This window comes from Sinocyclocheilus rhinocerous, unplaced genomic scaffold (assembly GCF_001515625.1).
Source record: "Sinocyclocheilus rhinocerous isolate Xijiao unplaced genomic scaffold, SAMN03320098_v1.1 scaffold44, whole genome shotgun sequence".
In the NCBI taxonomy this organism is placed as follows: Eukaryota; Metazoa; Chordata; class Actinopteri; order Cypriniformes; family Cyprinidae; genus Sinocyclocheilus; species Sinocyclocheilus rhinocerous.
This window is the reverse complement of record NW_015631022.1, coordinates 65,606-85,370: the sequence shown is the minus strand read 5'-3', so window position 1 is coordinate 85,370 and position 19,765 is coordinate 65,606. Positions and strand designations below refer to the sequence as shown.

The 19,765-nt window shown below is 39.2% G+C and overlaps 1 protein-coding gene across 5 annotated transcripts in view; it reads right to left on the bottom strand.

Moving 5' to 3' along the window:
- Window positions 1-19,765, bottom strand: part of LOC107741043 (protocadherin-11 X-linked-like) — a 59,362-nt gene that overhangs the window by 6,169 nt on the left and 33,428 nt on the right. For 2 of the 5 annotated variants that reach the window (XM_016553625.1, XM_016553627.1), the window contains exons 3-4: window positions 9,745-10,329; window positions 1,246-3,732 (exon numbers count right to left, since the gene is read on the bottom strand). In XM_016553625.1, coding sequence (XP_016409111.1) covers window positions 1,246-3,732; window positions 9,745-10,284 — 3,027 coding nt within the window. In that variant the 5' untranslated portion in view covers window positions 10,285-10,329. Of the gene's footprint in view, window positions 1-1,245; window positions 3,733-9,744; window positions 10,330-17,526; window positions 18,181-19,765 lie in introns of those variants that run through there. The other 3 variants (XM_016553623.1, XM_016553626.1, XM_016553624.1) reach the window with 3 other exon arrangements.

The following is a 19,765-nucleotide window of genomic DNA, read 5'->3' as shown; positions in this document are numbered from 1 at the left end:
AAAAAAAAAAAAAAAAAAAAAAAAAGAAGATGAGAAAAAATTATTTTGGGCAGCTAGTTACTGATCATGTAGATAGTGTCCTATCTAGTATCCTATCACTGTATACATGCACAGTCTTGTTTGAATTTAGGCCCCTGGAGTATCGCCAGCTTACATTCCTGACCCCAGTCCTGTGCTTTCTAACCTGCCTGAGAAAATGGCTACGCTGCAGACTTGATGCCTGGTCGTTAAAAACATGCAGTTGATAGGTAAAATGAATGGTGTTTCAAGCTATTAGTGAATATGCTTCTATTTAAGTCTCACGGTCCCACAGCTCTGTCTTCACCTTGATCTCTCTGACCTACAATCGCACAGCTCAGTCTTCCACTCCGCGAGAAAGACCAGTCGCCGCAGCAAGGCCACCTCTCTCTCCACCACAATTTACATTTATGTCCCTCACCTGCTTTTATTTATTAGCTATTTTGCATTTGGCACATCTCCTCTGGAACCATAGACTAGAATGCTAGTATTCAAATGAACCTTCGTCTCATTAATGCCGGCAATTTTCCTCAGAGACAACTTATAATGTTTCCTTTGGACCGAGTTCGAAATTCTATTGAAAAATAATCAGCCTTTCCCTACTATGTTACAAGTTTTAGCTCTAATGAGTTCTATCAAGCATTTCTGTGGGAAGCAATTGTTTCAGCAGTGTGCATCTGTTCAGTTGTGCTTGTGGAACGCAACCCTATCTTGTTTGGTTTTCTGTCAAGCGTGCTTGGTTTTGGCATGTCAATCAAGAACAAACATAGCTGTAATCTCAAGCTAGCACTCTTGTTTTTTCTACACACAAAAAGTTGTTTTGCTAATAATTACTCTTTAGAATTGAACGTCTGATTGGAAAAAGAAAAAAAAAACATCCCATAATCAAAGCCATCCAACATCCCGCTATCTGTCACAGTCTTCCTAATATGTACAAAGTTCCTTCAGTTGATTTAATTGTGCCATTTTCGTACAGTCATCTTCAGTGAAGACGTGAAATGCTGTTTTTGCTAATATGAGCACACAACCATAAAACCAACAACCTCCCACTTTTTAAGTTTCAGATTTTCATTTGCATATTGCATCTTGACACGCATGCATCTTTGAGCCCATGTTGAAGCTCAGCACACGCAGCTGTCACCATCCATTCTACATCTTTCTATCAGAAGAACAGTACAAATGGGAGCTGGAGCAGCGAGTGGTTTAAGAAAGGATGTTGTGAATTACCTGTCTGGTGTGGATTTGTCCAGGTGCCTTGAAGCCCCCTTGACAACTGCACTCTGAAACGCTGTAGGGGTCGGAGCTGCTGGAGGAACATTTGGAGAGTGAGTCACAGCCCACCACGAATGTGTTGTCCAGTGGGAGTTCCTGAATGACATGATGCTTCTTGGGAGCCACAGGGGTCTCTGGTTTGATCTGGAATGTTGGCTGAGGGGAAGCGGATTTGTAGTGCTTGGCTAAGTCAGGACTGTCGGGTTTGAAGGTAGTCGGTGTGGTAGCCCAGTTGTACTTTCCCATTGTCTGCTCCTCAAGTTCAACAGGGAGGTCTAAGGTGCCATTGATGTGCTCATGAGTAGGGTCATCGTTCTTGGGTTCCTCAATGGTTACGAAATTCAGCAGCAAACTTTTTGGGGATCTCTTCTTCTTCTTCTTTTTCTTTTTAATCTGCCGACCCTCCTGGTTGGGTGATACCCACTCGCCGCTCTGCTTGCTCTTCTGGACAACTTTGTGTCTCGGTGTCTGTCGGCAGCGTACCAAAGCAGTCACAAAGATCACCAGGATAACCGTCATAGTCCCAGCTATTATGGCAATAACAACAATTACGTAGCCATTGGTCTGGGGTGTCACCTCGTTGTCCCCAATGTTCCGTTCCAAAGGAGTCTCCAAACTCTTGCGAAGTTGTTCCTGGATGAATGTGGCATTGGAGACTGTATCATTCACAAACAAATGAACAAGGGCGATTGCGTGTAAGGACTCAGGCTGTCCCAAGTCCTTGACCTTTACAACTAGCCTATGAAGTCCTTGGTCTGCTGCTACAATCTTCTCCTGCAGAGTAATGTTGCCTGTCGTTTTGTCAATGGCAAACAGTCCTCTCGGTGACCCTCCAATAATACTATACTGCAGCTCAGCGTTCATCCCAGTGTCATTGTCAATGGCAAACACTCTGGTCACCACTGAACCAGGGCTGGTGGTTGAAGGTACTAGATCATAGGAGTAGTTTGAGGAGGGGATGACAAACACCGGTCGATTGTCGTTCACATCAACAACATTTATGGTGACCTTGGCATAAGAGGTGGTTTGCATTTGACCTGCGTCCACAGCCTTGACAACAAACGTGTAGGAACTTTGTTGCTCCCTGTCAAAGGTAATGTTTGGTTTGATCACCCCGGTTTTGGGGTCAATGATGAAATTGTCCTTCCCATTTATGATCGAGAGAGTGACGACTGCATTGTCGCCAGCATCTGCATCCGTGACAGTGATCAAACCCACCGTCCCATACAAAGGCAGGTTCTCAGGCACATAGAAGTTGTACTCGGGATGGGTAAAAGCTGGACTGTTGTCATTTTGGTCTTGGACTATTAGCTTGACGGTGACGTTGCTTTGGAGAGGGGTAGAACCATTATCCCTGGCAATGACTGTGAATGAATACTTCTCCTGCTTCTCTCTATCCAGCCTTTTGACAACAGAAAGGATTCCAGAACGGGGATCTATGTTAAACCCATCAGGAGCATCTGGGCCAAGACTATAAATAATAAGGGCATTAGAACCACTATCTGCATCTGTTGCACTGATTTTTATCAACTGTGTGCCCGGGTCATTGTTTTCTGGAATGGACAGCTGGATTTCAGGCTGAGGGAAAACTGGGACGTTGTCATTCTCATCCTTTATTTTAATCAGGACCATTGCCGAAGTGTTCAGAGGTGGTTTCCCAGAGTCAGATGCAACTATCCTAATTGCATACTCTCGAGTGGTCTCGTAATCTAAGGGTGCGGCGGTTTCGAGCAAAAACTGGTCATTGAAGACCGGCTTCAGTCGGAAAGGTACATCATGATCAGTGTAACAAGTAACTTTACCATTCAGATCCGCATCTTTGTCAGTCACAGTAATTAGGGCTATTTTTGTGTTAAGGGGGGCATTTTCAGACAACAGCACAGTGCCATTAACGAGATTCATTATATAACGGGTATCAATGGAGGGGACGTTGTCATTAATGTCTGTAACATTGACTGTCACTGTAGCCCTTGAAGGGATAGAGCTTCCGTCACTGGCCAGCACTATAAGCTTGTGCACCGGGTTTACTTCCCTGTCCAATGGCTGCTTGACTGTAATCAGTCCAGTTGTGCTGTCAATAGCAAAATGTCGTTTGGTGGCAGGGGAGATTTGGTTGCTGAAGGAGAAGTGAATCTGAGCATTGGATCCCAGATCAGCATCTGTGGCATGAAGGTGTGTAACAGATGTTCCCATTGGGGCATTCTCAGGAACGTTTACCTCCACCTCGCTGTCCTTGAACACCGGCCGATTGTCATTCACATCTGAGACGGTGACCTGCAGAATGGCTGTGCTGGACTTTGGAGGGGTGCCACCATCCTCGACTTTAATTTTCATCACAAAGGTGTCCTTCGTCTCCCGATCGAGGCTCTGCTGGACTATGAGTTGGGGCCATTTGTCTCCTTCAGGCGTCTCGATTATGTCCAGGCCAAATTCGCTCACACTCTGGAAAATAAAAAAATAGCAGTCTTGTAAATGGTTTGCAGTATATTTGACCAAGAACAGTACATCTTTAAAGTGTTTAACAAAATGCCAGTTAGAGGACACCTCCACTTGATGTTTATACTTGAACTAAAAATCCCATGCATGGTGCATTTTTCTTGTTGTTTCAGTTGTTACTAATATTGTTGTTGTTGTTATTATTGTGCCAATTACTAGAACTTCTTACTTTTAATGTATGTGGGAATGTGTGTTATGATAATCTCTCAGACAGAACTCACAGAAGTTAAAAAAAACATACAAATACTAATGTGTTTGAGCCAGTCTTTTATTCTGGCTTTCAACAGATGTTGGCTTTAGCTCCAGCATTAAACCTTGGGGTTAAAGTTATTTAATCCTATGAGAAAATGCACAAGGTCTTCAAAATATTTACTTGAAAAGCCCGTCCGGGGGATATGATCCTATAAAGCAAACATTGAATCCCCACACAGTAAACAGTTCCATCGAGCACCTGAAAACTAAAATATGTGCCATAAACGATGCACTGAGCACAGTTTCTCCCCCCAAAGTAAATAAGACTAAGATGTGGTAAACAATCAAAAATAATTTGTTGGAGAGGAAATTACCTTGTGTCATTCCATATTTACTTGGGTAAGCATAAATCAATGCACATATTCCTGTCTGAAATATTACAGCAAGCCTTTTATTGACCCTCATGAAATATTTTTTTTTTCTTCCCTGACCTTTGCTGACTCCTTAATAAGCGTGCTTCGTTTACATTTTCTTAAAAATGTAAAAACCAGTTGCCTGTCTGACAGAAAATTGCAGATTTAACATTCAGAAACAACATTTTCTACCAACCAATACAAGTAACAAAGCCACACTGCATCTCATAGCAATATATGTTGTTGTTGTTATTATTGTGCCAATTACTAGAACTTCTTACTTTTAATGTATGTGGGAATGTGTGTTATGATAATCTCTCAGACAGAACTCACAGAAGTTAAAAAAAACATACAAATACTAATGTGTTTGAGCCAGTCTTTTATTCTGGCTTTCAACAGATGTTGGCTTTAGCTCCAGCATTAAACCTTGGGGTTAAAGTTATTTAATCCTATGAGAAAATGCACAAGGTCTTCAAAATATTTACTTGAAAAGCCCGTCCGGGGGATATGATCCTATAAAGCAAACATTGAATCCCCACACAGTAAACAGTTCCATCGAGCACCTGAAAACTAAAATATGTGCCATAAACGATGCACTGAGCACAGTTTCTCCCCCCAAAGTAAATAAGACTAAGATGTGGTAAACAATCAAAAATAATTTGTTGGAGAGGAAATTACCTTGTGTCATTCCATATTTACTTGGGTAAGCATAAATCAATGCACATATTCCTGTCTGAAATATTACAGCAAGCCTTTTATTGACCCTCATGAAATAATTTTTTTTTCTTCCCTGACCTTTGCTGACTCCTTAATAAGCGTGCTTCGTTTACATTTTCTTAAAAATGTAAAAACCATTTGCCTGTCTGACAGAAAATTGCAGATTTAACATTCAGAAACAACATTTTCTACCAACCAATACAAGTAACAAAGCCACACTGCATCTCATAGCAATATAATAATAAAACAGTGAGTTCTAGCCCTATCCTCTGGTGTATTCTGCTTTGCTGCACACAACTTATTGTTTTACCCAACTAGCAAGACTCGGATTTAGTGTATGGAAGACAGCTTGTGCAGTTTCTAGTTCATATGTGAAGAAAGAAGCTGAAAAGGAGTCAAAGAGATAAGCTTCCATTTTAAATATACTGCAAGACCACCACAGATTAAAGAAAAGGGAAGAACCTGAACATTTAAAAAAGCTTTTCTCCCAGTAAGGAGCTAAATCTAGGCAACAGCAAAGCCTGAGGAAAATGAAAACAAATGCATGTGTAATCCCCCTGAGAATCCAGCTTCGACTGTTTAAAATAATTGCCTTCCTACCGAAACTAGCCCTAATATTTATGATTACAGATCAGGCTACATGGTACGACAAAACATCACGCGTATTCTATATTTCCGCGGTTGGCGAGCGAGGGAGACAGGGGAACAGTGCCTGAATGAGAGTCAAGCACATTTGTGAAACAAAGAGGCTCTTTGAAGCTCTTTCAGTCAAAAAACATTTCATGCTAGAACAAGAAAAGGCAACTTCCTTAAGAGATAAGCTTCCTGCTTCACATAAAGCTGGGGAAGATTACTCTGTCTAGGCACATATTTCAAATGTGATTACGATACATATATGCATTTCCCATGCTATGGGTGATCTTGAATCATTTAGTCTGGTACTAACAAACCACTTTCTATGGGCACACTGCATGCAGCCACAAATTAACTACAATGGCAAATGAAAATTTATAATTTGGGTTGACAAAGTAAGCTTTTTACATGCTAAAACCATGTAGCATCCCCCTTTGGTGGATCTTGGCACAATTTTGTGACCATCTGTGGTCTACTGTCAGTACTACCAACACATGCAAATAACACACACATCAAAACAAATCCAAGTACATAATTAGCATTAAAACACAAAAGTTATAAAAGGAACAATTTGGATGCCTACATATATTAGCACATGGAGAACAGCTTTTTTCTTTATTATACAGTCAACACAATTCAACAAAAAATTGATTGCCGTGAAGATGTAGTTAATGTAAAAATCAGCACAAAAATCTGTTTCTTGTACTTTTGGTTATGACAAATGTGGGTTACAATTTGTCAGTTACAAATGCATGCACGGTGACCATAAGTGCTTTTTTTCACTAGTTATCTATGATTGTTTCAGATTTATACAGGGAGCTAAAACATGGATTAGTTAATGAGTCTGGTTTAAAAATGCCTAGCAATGAGGAGATCAATCATAATTATTCAAGCCAGGCCCATAGAAAATGAGGCTGGGGAATTCTGATTATCTTCAGAAAGACTCAGGTAGAGTAAAAAGAACATGAATCACAGGCCCAAGGGAAGTGACAAATGTCTGAAATTAATACAGGTAGTGCATAAGAATCTACATATTCATACCAACTGACCCATAGAGCATTATGAGAGACACATGGGATGAATCTCTTTTGTTCAAGTTAAGACTGACAGGGGATGATACTGGGTGTAAGACAAAGCCAAAAAAACTTGCTTTAACTGAACCCAATTGTCTGGTGCAATCAAGAAATATATGCAAAAGCGAATGTCGGTTATAAATAACCCAAAGACAGCTGTATCTTAATAGTAGAATATTAAGTATCAGTGGGCTTCATTTTGCATAGTTCAACTCCAGAGTTTTTCTCAGCTTTGCAGACTGGCTGAAGTATCTGCTGTATGAATCAATGAGATGACCTTCTACAGCAATGACTCAGAATGAACTCAGTATCAACAACCGAGAAACTGAATATTTTAGACCCTTGCGCCATTGTGTTGGAACACTGTATGAAGTGTTAAATACATATAATACAACATATAAAGCCATAAATATTTCACTTACACTAAATTGTCCGTAAATGTTGTCATCTGAAAATGTTTTTTTTTTGTTTGTTTTTTATTCACTACCAACTATAATCAGATCTAAGCCATTTCCCTGTGACGGAAACACAAGCGTGGTCTCCTTGGTGAAACTTTGGCTGAACAATCTGCCAGAAATTAGGCACAAATGAAACCTGGAACCAACTGACAGGTAATAATGTGATTAGAATCTCCTACCATTTCCCCAGCATCCACTATTGTCCAGAACAGTAGCAGAAATCAGTTTCACCTTATCCACTCATCCTTAAACTGAATGCACTTTTACTCCGACTGATCCTCAAGGGAGTGAAATTCCAAAACGTTAATGAGCATTTATAATCTCATAAGCTAATTGTTCTAATTAATATTATTTACTTTATATACTGCAAGTGTTTCCTGGGAAACAAACCTTTTGTGAGAAGTGTCAGAACCCTTCAGCTCAACTTCAGGCACAACAATTACTTTGTTTTAAGACGATGATATCTTTCTCGAGAATCATTCGCAAGCCTTTGTGGTGCAATATTCATGGAAACGCTTTATGACATGTTACTTGTCAGCCCTTGATCATTAATGCATCATTCGACTGGCTCTTCTCATTGTCTTGAAGTGAAATAACTGGAGAAGTGAGAAGTGAGAGCTTAAAAAATAAAATAAAATCACACTTTGGATAAATTATTTAAGCCGAGCTAGTTTCTCTTCCAAGCTAGTTTCAAATCGGAATCAGACACAGATGAAAACCAAAATACTCATGAATTATTGAAATTAAATGGTAACAACTTTAATGCTGACCTTGACTCCCCCAAATAAGCAATCCAACGGAGACTTTGCTGCAATGAAAGTCCTTTCGAAAGATCTAAAATGTGGCGCAGAACTAAAACGACAATGCCGGCGGTCCCGGGTGATTAAAAACACACAAACGGCTTCAAAACAAGAGAAATGGCTTTCTTAATGTGAGGTTAGAGTGCTTAAACGGCAGGGTAAAAATAACAATGAGTTGGGTGGAACCCACAACAGAAAAGTCAATATCCTCATCCCATGAGCCTGATCTGATCCACATGCCTCCAGATAGGACTTGTAAAGAGGTTCTCTTTAAGTGATAAAATCTCTTCTAATGGAAAGCATTCCTCCAGCCATGCATGGTATTACTTTCTGTAAGCTGACCTTGATAGTGTCCAGGGGTGCTTCTGTGCATCGTTCCAGGTGACATGGCAACACTAATGCTGATGGAACAATTAATATGGCACCGCAATTAAAACCGGGGTAGGCAATAACAGCCCTCTGTGTCATAAGCGAGGGCTTGCTCCTTAGGGGACATGACTGGAATGAGTAAAGAGCAGAAGAGGGATTGCTATCAGAGCTCTTTCAAAGCTATGCGCGCAGCAGCTGTGGCCCACAATGCTAATCGTGCAGCTCCATGCTGACGGTGAGCTGGTCTAAACCATTACCATGTGGGAGCTTCAGAGATTCGAACTCTCACAGGACCATGCAAACGCAGTCCAAGAGGTGGATTCACGGCCAGATGCTGCTCGTGGGATGCTTTCAACAACCTCAGAGGATGAAACATATCCTCCCTTTCCATTTCTGTTTACTTCGATCTAGCCTCACCAAACTCGCATGCATGATTCATATAAAGAGACACTACACTTGCAGACGAAGAGCAAATTAAATCATCTGAAAGGCAACAGAGCCTTTACATATTTATTGTAATTGTATGAGGAAACGCACTGGTCATTTTCCAAGCACAGGCAATCGAGAGAGCCGCAGCAGCTTGGCAGAGAGAGAGAGAGAGAGAGAGAGAGAGAGAGAGAGAGAGAGCAAGAGACTCTTTAAAAATGCAAATTGGTAACTTAATCAGACATGAAAAGCAAGGATTTGGCTAATTCTCAAAAGAAAAGGTACAAATTACTCTTTCACACTTTAATGACAGTCTTGGGCTCTTTGTTTCACACTGTATTTGAATTTCACACTGTATTTGAATTTTAATTAAAATACAGGACGACCTTTCTGGGGAATACTAGTTCATTCATTGAACTACGCTACGTCGTAATCTTCCGTGCTGTGACTGACAGCCCAGATGCATGCGAGTGTGCATAGTGACTTTTTACCACTTCTGGGGTTAATGGGCCTTCTGACACTGTATAAAATGCTAAATTAAATACACATGCAACGTATCTGCTACTGTATATATTTTAATAGCATGCATACCATTATCCTACTTTTCAGTTTGAGCGGACTATATTAAGCCGCTGAGAATATTACGCTAGTTTCTCAGAAGACATCAATTAGAAGAAAGAACCGTTCTCCCCATTGTTCATATCTATCTCGGTGCAATTAACAACTTACCTTACACAAAACAGAGGAAATTAATTTTAAAACCTTGAGCCAAAAACATTTTTTTTTTATTGCTTACTGTGCTATTTTTATTCTGGACATTAAGGGCCCATTAAATGGCGGTGTCACATAATAAATCACAGCTGAATGTTGAACTCACCTTGACAAGCTCGTAGTGTTGAATCCCATTGATCCCTATATCAGGGTCAAATGCGGAAGGGACAGGGTAGCGGCTGTTGATGGCTGTGTTTTCTGGAATGGAGATGTTGATAACCGTCGACTGAAAGAGCGGGGCGTTGTCATTGATGTCTTCGATGAGGAAGCGGATCTTGACCAGTCGGAAAATCTCGTCGGGTAGCACGGCGACCTCGATCTCATAAAAGCAGCGCTTCTCGGTGAAGACTCCGGAACAGAGTTTCTCACGGTCGATGCGGTTGGCTGTGGTGAAAATCTCTCCCGTGCTTGCTTCTACCTTGACCAAAGGCACATCACCCGTCTTGTAGACAGGTTTAAACTGCAGCGCAGAAGACAGTTTAATGTCTGGATCTAGGTTCAAGTTTAGGTCTTTGCGCAGGTTTCCGATGCGCACATTCTCCGGCTGCTCCTCTTTTACGGTGTAGTCCTTCTCTTGAGCCCGGCACATCAAGAACAGGCAGGTGAGTAAAACCACCAGAACATGGGCCTCACTTGCCAAGTCCATACTCAGAATAGGTGCTGCACTCTCTTCAAAGATCTGCAAGGTCTGCTAGAGGAAGATAAGTGGGAAAAAAGAAAGATGGTCATATTCACAACTACTGTATGAAACACAGTTCTGATACAAATAGCTTTTTGATCCTTTTAAACAAACTCTTTGGGGGAGCATTTTAGATTATTTTATAGATTAAAGAGATTAGTTAGCCCAATATAACAATTCTGTTCACTCTCAAACCTGTATGACTTTCTTCTGTGCAAAAGAAAGAGAACACACACAAAAGGGAAAATCTGAAGAAAAAAAAGTGCTGGTTGCTCTTCTTCCATGCAATTACAATAATGGAGACTGAGGTTTTAAGTCTATCGATGTGCATGGGAGTAGCAATGTGAACAAATTATCTTGAGATTCATCTTTTCAAATGAATCACAAAACTGAGCCACTGGACTGGTTCGGTGCTCAAGTTCTCACTGTGAGTCAACTCACCGAATCAGACTACTAGACTACTACCAGACGTAGTAGTGAACAATTCCCAAGTGGGGAGTATAGTGCATATGGACTACTTTTTCCCCCTCAAATTGCAAAGAAATCCTTTAGTATCTTTGTCTTTCAAGTAAAAATATATAAACATCTCAAAACAAGACAGAAAAAGACAAAAGATCCTTGTTTTCATTGAAATCTCAAACTAGTGAGGTTTTTGTGAAAATGAGAGGGGAAAACACTGTTTGCCAATGGGGTAAAAAGAGATCTTTCTCTTCTTTTGTGTTCCAAAGAAGAAAGAAAGTCGTACAGGTTTGGAACAACATGAGGTTGAGTAAATGACACCGTTTACATTGCTGGGTGATCTACCACTTTAACCACTTTTTTTTCTTTTTTTTTTTTACACAAAAGGAAAAAGACACTGTTTTAACAAGAGGATTCATTGTTTAAATTGTCAAATGCTACCAAATACAACATACAACTGCATTAGAGAGGCTCTCCAGACTTCATACTGCACATAATGGACTCTTGTATGCCACTGGCAACACTCAACAGAGCTACAATGCATGATATCAGATTACAGTATGTTGATATTCTGAGCAGCCAAGATGTAACTGTAGTGCAAGTAAGAGTTTTATGATTTAAAGTTCAAGAATAAAGACATGAGTCCCAAATGACTGTCAATATCCCTCAGAAGAATAGGACAAAGCCATAATTCAAAAGCACCAAGACATGATTTATGAATCAGCATTTCAGTGTTTGTTGCCAACTTGCTCGATGGCCACACAAATCCTGTCAGGGCATTATATAAATAAAAGTAGCCAGAGGGCTGAGGCTTTCACAATGTGCCAACAACTCAACTAGGTCACAGAGAACTGGTGGGGGAGATGCCTAACACTTCCAGACTCTGGGTTTTGTTAGTTTACAGAATTGTCCGCGCAGTGCTATTGCTGTTTAAATGTAGTGCCCTTCACCTTAACCACATCAATAACTCCAAACTAAAAGAGTTTGACTTTCTTTTAAATCAAAGTGATTGTAATAATATACAACTAGATCATTAATAAAAGTTTTTTTAGGAGTAGGAGTATCCAATAAAGCTTCAGCAAATCAATTACTCAAATATAGCACGTTACTAGAGCGACAAAGAAAAATTACAGCTCACGGCATAATGTTTTTGAAATGGGATATCCTGGAAATACTGTTAACAATGACTCCCCATTCATCAAGTCATTAATGTGTAATTTGTATGTGCCAAAAGGATGTTTGTTTAAAAATAAAGCCGAACGCAGCAGAGATACATGATCGTGTACCTTGAAGATTCGCTTCACACATCAAAAATTCATCACAAAGGCTGATTCCTTTAAACACACAGAGAGCTGAAGGCCCCAATGTTTCAGCCGCTCAAGTCTCAGCTGTCACAAGATGTTCTGTTTTTCACAGTGAACACTCCGGCTGGACTGTAGGGACTCATTAAAGGTTTGTTGGGCAGACGAGCACCACTCAGAGTATTTACATGACAGTGATCAATGGCCAGCTTACTATCTGCACATATTCTCAGACTGCTACGTTGTTCTTTGAAGAAAGTAGTGAAAAATGATTTGGTTTGCTTTTGAAGATTGCACCATTTTTGAGTCGGCGAGAGCAAAGCAATTACTATTCACCTACTGTACTCTGATAAGCCCGAAAGAGTCCAAGGTTGTATCCGACAATGCATAATGAAGAGGACTTACTGGCTAAGGAGTTCATTGCAGAGTAGTGCATAAAAGATGAAAAGATCATCTACATCTAAATAACCGCAACTGACACTAGCCGTGATGCGCAATAAGTGCGCGGGTCTCTCGTTCTGCAAATTCCCTTGCATTTTTAGATCATCAGTTTACCGTCAACAATAACGAATCACACCGTCCTGGGGAGAGAGAGAACGCTGATGAACCTGTATAACCCAAAATAGCACCAAACAGTGTAGACAGTATAAGCTCCAGCTCTCAGTAAGTGATGTCTGGCATTTTGTATGGAGCTCTGCTACCCAGGGACGTGGTGCTGGGATTAGACAATTCCACACGGGAGCCCACATGTCACTCCTCCCCATATTTAGGACAGTTTATGTTGTTGCGAAAACTCGTGGAGCCATTTTCAGATTTACTCCTGGGAGCGATTCTTTCAAAACTATACTCTGGATGGATTCGCAAAGCTTTGAGTTTCAACTTTACCAATCTTTGGAAACTTGCAGCTTGAGAGTGAATAGAGAGAATTAGCTGGGAAAATTGCACTCATGGGTATCGGTGCGACTTCCTCCCTGCTTGCGCAGGGTTCCAGTGATCTATTCTGAGCGGCGGACCATGCATTCCAGGGAGTATGCAAAAGCCGTCCTTCCCTCCGGAGCCTAGAGTGAGCGGCACACAGACTTTGGAGCGCTTAACGTGACAACGTGATGGACAGGTCTGCCTGTTTTTTGATTTTGAGTTGAGCTGTCAAGGAAGAAAATAATTCTACGTCAACCGCAAGTTCACGCTGAATCTCTGTCTATATGAATCGGCAGGAAACAAATGCTGCAGAGGTGGAAAAATCGATATGGTTCAACCTACCAAATGGGCATCAGATTAAAACGATCCAATTTAATACGAACGGTAATTAAAGCAAAATGACATTTCGAATAATGATTAAAGCCGCTTATGGAAGTTAAACTGGGACAACTGCCTGAAGCGTGTCACTCAACTTGCTCTTATCAGAAGCATCGCTCTCTTTATCGGTTTAAAGAAACCCCGTGTGTGCACGATTATTTGACATTTCGATGTCTTGTTTGAGTTCGCCCTCCACCTTTTGCCATCAGCAGCTTGAGACCCATAACCCCCCTGCCAGCTGTTCGCCAGCCTACCTGCTGTCCTTCTTGTGTTGTCAGGATGTCAGGCTTTTCATCAACAGAAAACATGTTTTTTAATAATTTATTCAAGCTTTATGCATCAGGAAGGCATCCTTTTTAAACTAATGGTTGGTAATGAAAAACATCTGGTATTGTTATTAAACATGAATATTACTTTTATTGTTGTGTTGTTGTTCTGCAACATCACTGTCATATTTTCATGTCACTTAATTAATTGCTCACATGTACCTGAACAGGCTACATTGATGTGTCATATAAAGTTAGGATCCTTTTGAAACACACAGACTGGCTTTGAGTAGCTTTGATGGCGACTACACTGATCCTAAGAACCAATGATCAATTGAATGATCAATAGGGAGGTATTAACATACCAAACAGGCTGCCAGTCGCAACGGATAAACTGATGTAGCAAACGTGATGGAGTCGATTTAGGTCCGTCAGCAAAGATTATGCATCCAAACAGTCATGTCTGCCATTTATCAATTTATCAAAGTTTCCATGCGGTCAGATGACAAAATAACTTATGGCTAACTTCAGCCAAGAAGGAACCGAGTGTGATTTTGTTTGCGTAAAATGGTGCGCCATGAATCATGGTTGAGATTTTTGCTAATTTGAATCATAAATAATCATAGTAAAACTTGATTTAATTCTTTAGACCAACATCAGGCAATTTATTGTGGGCACTTTCAGTGGAACGACATGTCAGTTGTTGATATATCATTCTCCCAAATTGATTTTATATGGACAAACATTGCAAAGTGTATAACATGCCAATGAAACTCTAAATCTTAAAGGCTGGTATTTGGCCTGTGATGCACCATTCATCTTCACTCTCCCCCTCTGAATTTTCCCTTTAATAAATAAATAAATTAATTAAATCTATAAGTTATGAATGACAGGAATTAGAAGCACAAGGGGATTTCACAAATGAAGGATAACATTTATTACAGGCTTTAAGATGACAGACATGTATGCTTGCATCACTCCTTTTCCACTACACATTTTATGATGTAGCATATTTAGAGTACTTATAAAAACTAAGTGTCAATATATATTTTTTTCAAAGCACATAGTTAAGAAAAAAAATCATTTAAACAAATGTAATTAATCTCACCTTGCTCTAAAACACAAACATAGACTGTAAATTGTTGAAATGTAAAAAGGAGAGAGAAATTATGTTAATAAGCTGTATATTGAAGGTGGTAAAGCATGGTTTTTCTCTCACTGTAATGCAAGGCAAGATAAATAAATAAATAAAACCACCAATAGAGGGCACTGGAGTGGTCACAGTGTGGTCAAATTATAACAATTAATATAGTATAAATAACCATTTATATTAATGGTTACATAGTTGGAAGGCAAACTCTTATTCTAATTATCAGATAATGCAAGATCAATTTGTATAATATATTAGCACACTGTATCAAGTGTAACCACCTTGACCAGCACCGCAGTGCAGATTCAGTATTCGGCAATGACAGAAATAATTGTTGATGCACGTTATTTTTTTTTTTTTCTTTTTCTGCCAACTTACAGAAGGGCAACTGTACAATTGATATACTATTGATATCATCAGTCTTAGCTAGGTAAGTTCTTTGCTCAAATTGTTCTTACTTATCATTGATGATATACTAGTAGCTTATAAAGCAATACAGAACGTTTATTAAAACATCTGACTTCATAATACATTTTTGAAGCCTTGACTATTTTATGTTACTGGATTACAGGCAACTATATACAGTAACAAATGTTTTGTGACATGTTCTGTATATTGCTTTCACGTTCGATGACATCATTCTTTTAGTGGCCGATCAAGACTGAAAAAATAATTTTAATAATAATATAAATTTGTAAAATAATTCCTAACTCGCACCCTTTGATGTGCCATAACTTCTATCTACAAAGATAATATTTTGTTTTAGATATAATTTACTGCATATAACAACACACCATTCAATATATTTAGAACTACAGAATGAATGGAAAAATTGAAATGATAGGCTATAGAGGGAATTAATGAATTTAAAAAAAAAATAGTGGTACTATCTGGGTAAAGGTGGGATTTTTTTGTTTCTTGTATACTGTTAAAAATTGCATAAAGTTCTTTCAGCATCGACTCTAGGGGCTCAGTGCTTTCCACACTCCATGAAAAAATGTGAAAACTGGTAAAAATTACTATAAACAATGGGTAATAAAGAGAGAGGCCTGTTGAATTTCTCCATATCTGAGTGTTGCTCAACCACCAGATATGCACTCTAAAAATGAAAACCAGTTGCATCATTTCACCTTAAAGTACGAAACAATGTTGTACTCTTGTCCCTATGAAAATCCAAATTAGAAATTAATCCGATTTGACACTCATACCTGTCATCAAAGGTCAACTGATGCATAACAGAATGTGAACAAAAGCAAGCAGAATGGATTACATCTACAATGCGCTCCCCCAGTGCACGTGTATGCTACATTTGGACACTTCCCTTAAAATTACCATGGTAACTAGAGTAGTTTGCACCAAAATACCCATGTTACTACAGTTATTACCAAGGTAAATCTAATTTATGAATATGGGATCCTTGCACACAGTGTAAGGCTTTAATAATATGTGTTATTTTATTATTTTGTTGTTGTAGCTATTACAGTTTAATAATATTAAGCTACAACTCATTTTCAGAAGTAACAATAAATGTAGTATCTACACTCTTAATAATAAAGCTTCCAGTTAGAACCGTAAGGTTTAGCATGATCTAATTGGTGAACATTTTAAACTACACAAATAAGCTACATTTTATTAGCCTATTATTAGCTTTTTTTTTTTCTAATTGTTGAGAAAACTATTTATATACTTCTTTAAAGGTTCACAAAACCATACACTGATATGAAGAACCTATAATTTAACATCAATAACTTTTAAATCGCCAATGAAAATCTTGCATTCATCAAAAACTCCTATACAGCCCAAAACGGTTCTTGATAAATCATTTAAGAATCTTTTTTTTTTTTTTTTCCTCAAGAGGGTATGGTATTCAAGCGGAAAGTGTGGCTACCATGACATTTTTGTAAAGGACCGGATTTGTGTTTAAAACAAAGTATTTCTGTTCTGCCTCGGCAGGGGAAAATGACGCATCCTCCTGGATCAGCTTCCGACTTAATCTGCTGATGCTCTTCTGCCTCGCGAGCTGCATACAGCCGTGCATTTTTGAGTAGCCTAAGTTATGCGATGTGGCCATTTCCTTAAAAAGCAAACTATGGAATATATTAATATTTTACTCATAGGTTATGAATAGTTACTAAACAAAGCCTCCTAAAGCCAGAAGATTGAGGAGAACGCTTCAGAAGTTGTTGGATGGCATTTTAGAGCAGTCGCTATGCTGTTATTCACGTGTTGGCTGTAGATGTTCTCTCAGTATGAAACGTTTTAACACGACTTTACCTTTGCGTTAAATCGGACGCGTTGCTATTGCCATTATAATAAAGCTAAATCAGCACACTAACTAACAAACTACCGCATCTTCAGTCGGAAAGTGAAGCCGTAGCCTATGATAGCTTTCGGGAATTCTGCAGTTCGTGTCATTATTATTATTTTGTAAATATTACAATTAATTTATTTTCCTCAGGCAAACTGTTCTATTCACAGGGGAAAATAACACCGACTTTTGTGCACAAAGGCCCTTCGACTTTTTTCCTCCCTCGAACAGTGCAAGCGCATGTAAGTGCATATTTAATCTAATTCGCGGTGTTTTTTAAAGACGTTTAAAGTAAGTACGACCGATCGTTTCAATGAACTAGGGAGCGCGGTACAATTCAACAAAATCTTCTTCGCAAACATAGCATAAAATAGAAAAATAAATGAATACAAATAACCCATAAATGAGCATAAAAAGGACGCGTCTTACCTCGGATTTCTCTGTGAATATGGAAACTCTCAATTCCCGTCACGTAGCGGCATCACTGAGGAGATGAAGTGCCGTGAAGCAGACTGAAGAAAATCCCAGAATCAAACAGCTTCACGTAGTGACCAGTCGGTATCCAACTAGAGAAAACGATCCATGTCCATGAAAAAGTCCACGGTCCACGCACGAACGGCAAAAAACATCTGCGAATGACTTTTGAGAAGAGACGATGTAATTCCTCAGATGTCTCGCGCCTGGCTACTGCTTGAATCCCACGCGCGCGGAGAGATAGTGCTGCTCCAAATGGGTTTGTCAATGTGCAGTACTTCTTATTTCAGTACATTCATACAGTCATCACCGGGAGCAAAAAAAAAAAAAAAAAACCTGGGAAAGCTCCTCGCATGTACGAAAACTGTTTAGTGAGGTTGTTTTCTTTTTCTCTGTGCGTTTAATTAACAGCTAAAAAACTTGTAAATCGTATCCTCGGACACGCCATTTAATGTCATCCCGTGGTTTGGCAGAGTGATGGAGAGCAAAATATCTATTTTGAGAAATACTGATGGACTGTCAGTGTAACGGAGCAGGTGGACAGTGTGCCTATAGGTGCAGCATCACTTCCACACACTGAGATTTTTTTGCCGTAGTTGTACGCAGAGCTCTAGCAATCTCTGTTGTATTGTATGAACTCAGTTCCTTAGTACTGCCCACCTCTCCACCTCCGACTGACATCATCGCGGGAGGAGGAGCCAGCGATAAATTCCACAGCCGTCATCATCTTAAAGCCGCACTGCTGCTGGAGTCAGAGCCCCGCTCGCTCGCGCTCACCGCGGACTAATAGCCTACCTCACACCAACGCCGCGACTCGCCTGAGAGGAAAAGGGGGCACTGTTCGCTTTGCTTATAAACACCAGCTTGTGCGCAACGTCAAACTACTTCATTACACTTTACTAATGTGCAGACAGATAAGATAGATGTAAATATCTAGTTTATCCTTGCCTAATTCCTGTAGGCCATTGTATTAATGTTGGATAAATACGTTAACAAGGACAAAAAATGTGAATATCTATGGTGAGATATATGTTGGTCTATTCCTGATATTTAATTAATAGATTCTTAATTTTTGAGTGTTCTATGTCTTTTTCGTAAATGAAGTCTGTTGGTTATTGTGTTTGTACAGTTGCATTGTGTATATGGTTGATTGGTGATGAACGATATTCATCATTCATGGCTGTTGTGATTTTAGAGACTAATTATAGCTATTCAGTGAATTGAATTAAACTTGTAAACTTGTTAATTGATTGTGATAATGATAATAAAGTATCAATTGTATAAATAGTGCGTGGAGATGTTAAATTACTTCACACACTGATGCTGAATTCTGAGAGCAAATCACTATTAAATGTGGTGATGGCATAAAAATTATTTTAAAAGTACTTTGATCACCACAATAAATTCATGCACAAAATTTAAAGCTGCAGTCCGTAACTTTTTTTGGTTAAAAATGATCTGAAATCAATATTTGAACAAGTACATAACCAGCCAGTGTTCAAAACTATCGCCTTACTTTAGCCCGATTCACAACGGCTAGTTTATAATAATGTTTTCTAATTTGAGTGGTACGAGTAGGTTTTCGGGGAAAATTCGAGCATGCTGCCGCGTCATTACATCTCGTCTGTAAACATGAAGTTGTCCCGGCTACTATAGGCTATATCGCATGTGAGGATCCTGCAGGTGGCGGATCGTTTATAGCCTTTTCTCACAGCAGCTAGAATAATTAAATGTATAATTTTGATGGCGGATTGTAATCCAGAAAGGATTATGTGTTTATGAAACACATGTGAATGAAATGAAATTATATTGCCGTTTTAAATGTGCTTCTCATTACAGATAGCCTGCGATTACACAAGATTTGTATTTTAAAGACAACCAGTTTGAATGGAGCATAATTTGCTTTTTGGGTAAAAATTATTTCTTAATATGAAATTCTAATAGTATGACAGTTAGAGATTAGACTGTACATAAATTGAAATCTACACACTAATACACACTATATTCATAGTCACGCAATGCTGATGTTGTTAACATTAATAATTTGAAAATAAAGTATAACAATAATAATAATTTGCACGGTTTGATGTGATATGAGCTAATCGATCGTTAGATTAAATCACCATATAGCGCGATTTATTGTAATGCTTTTTTCCCTCAGTTGGTCAGAACAAACATGGCAGACTTGTTACTT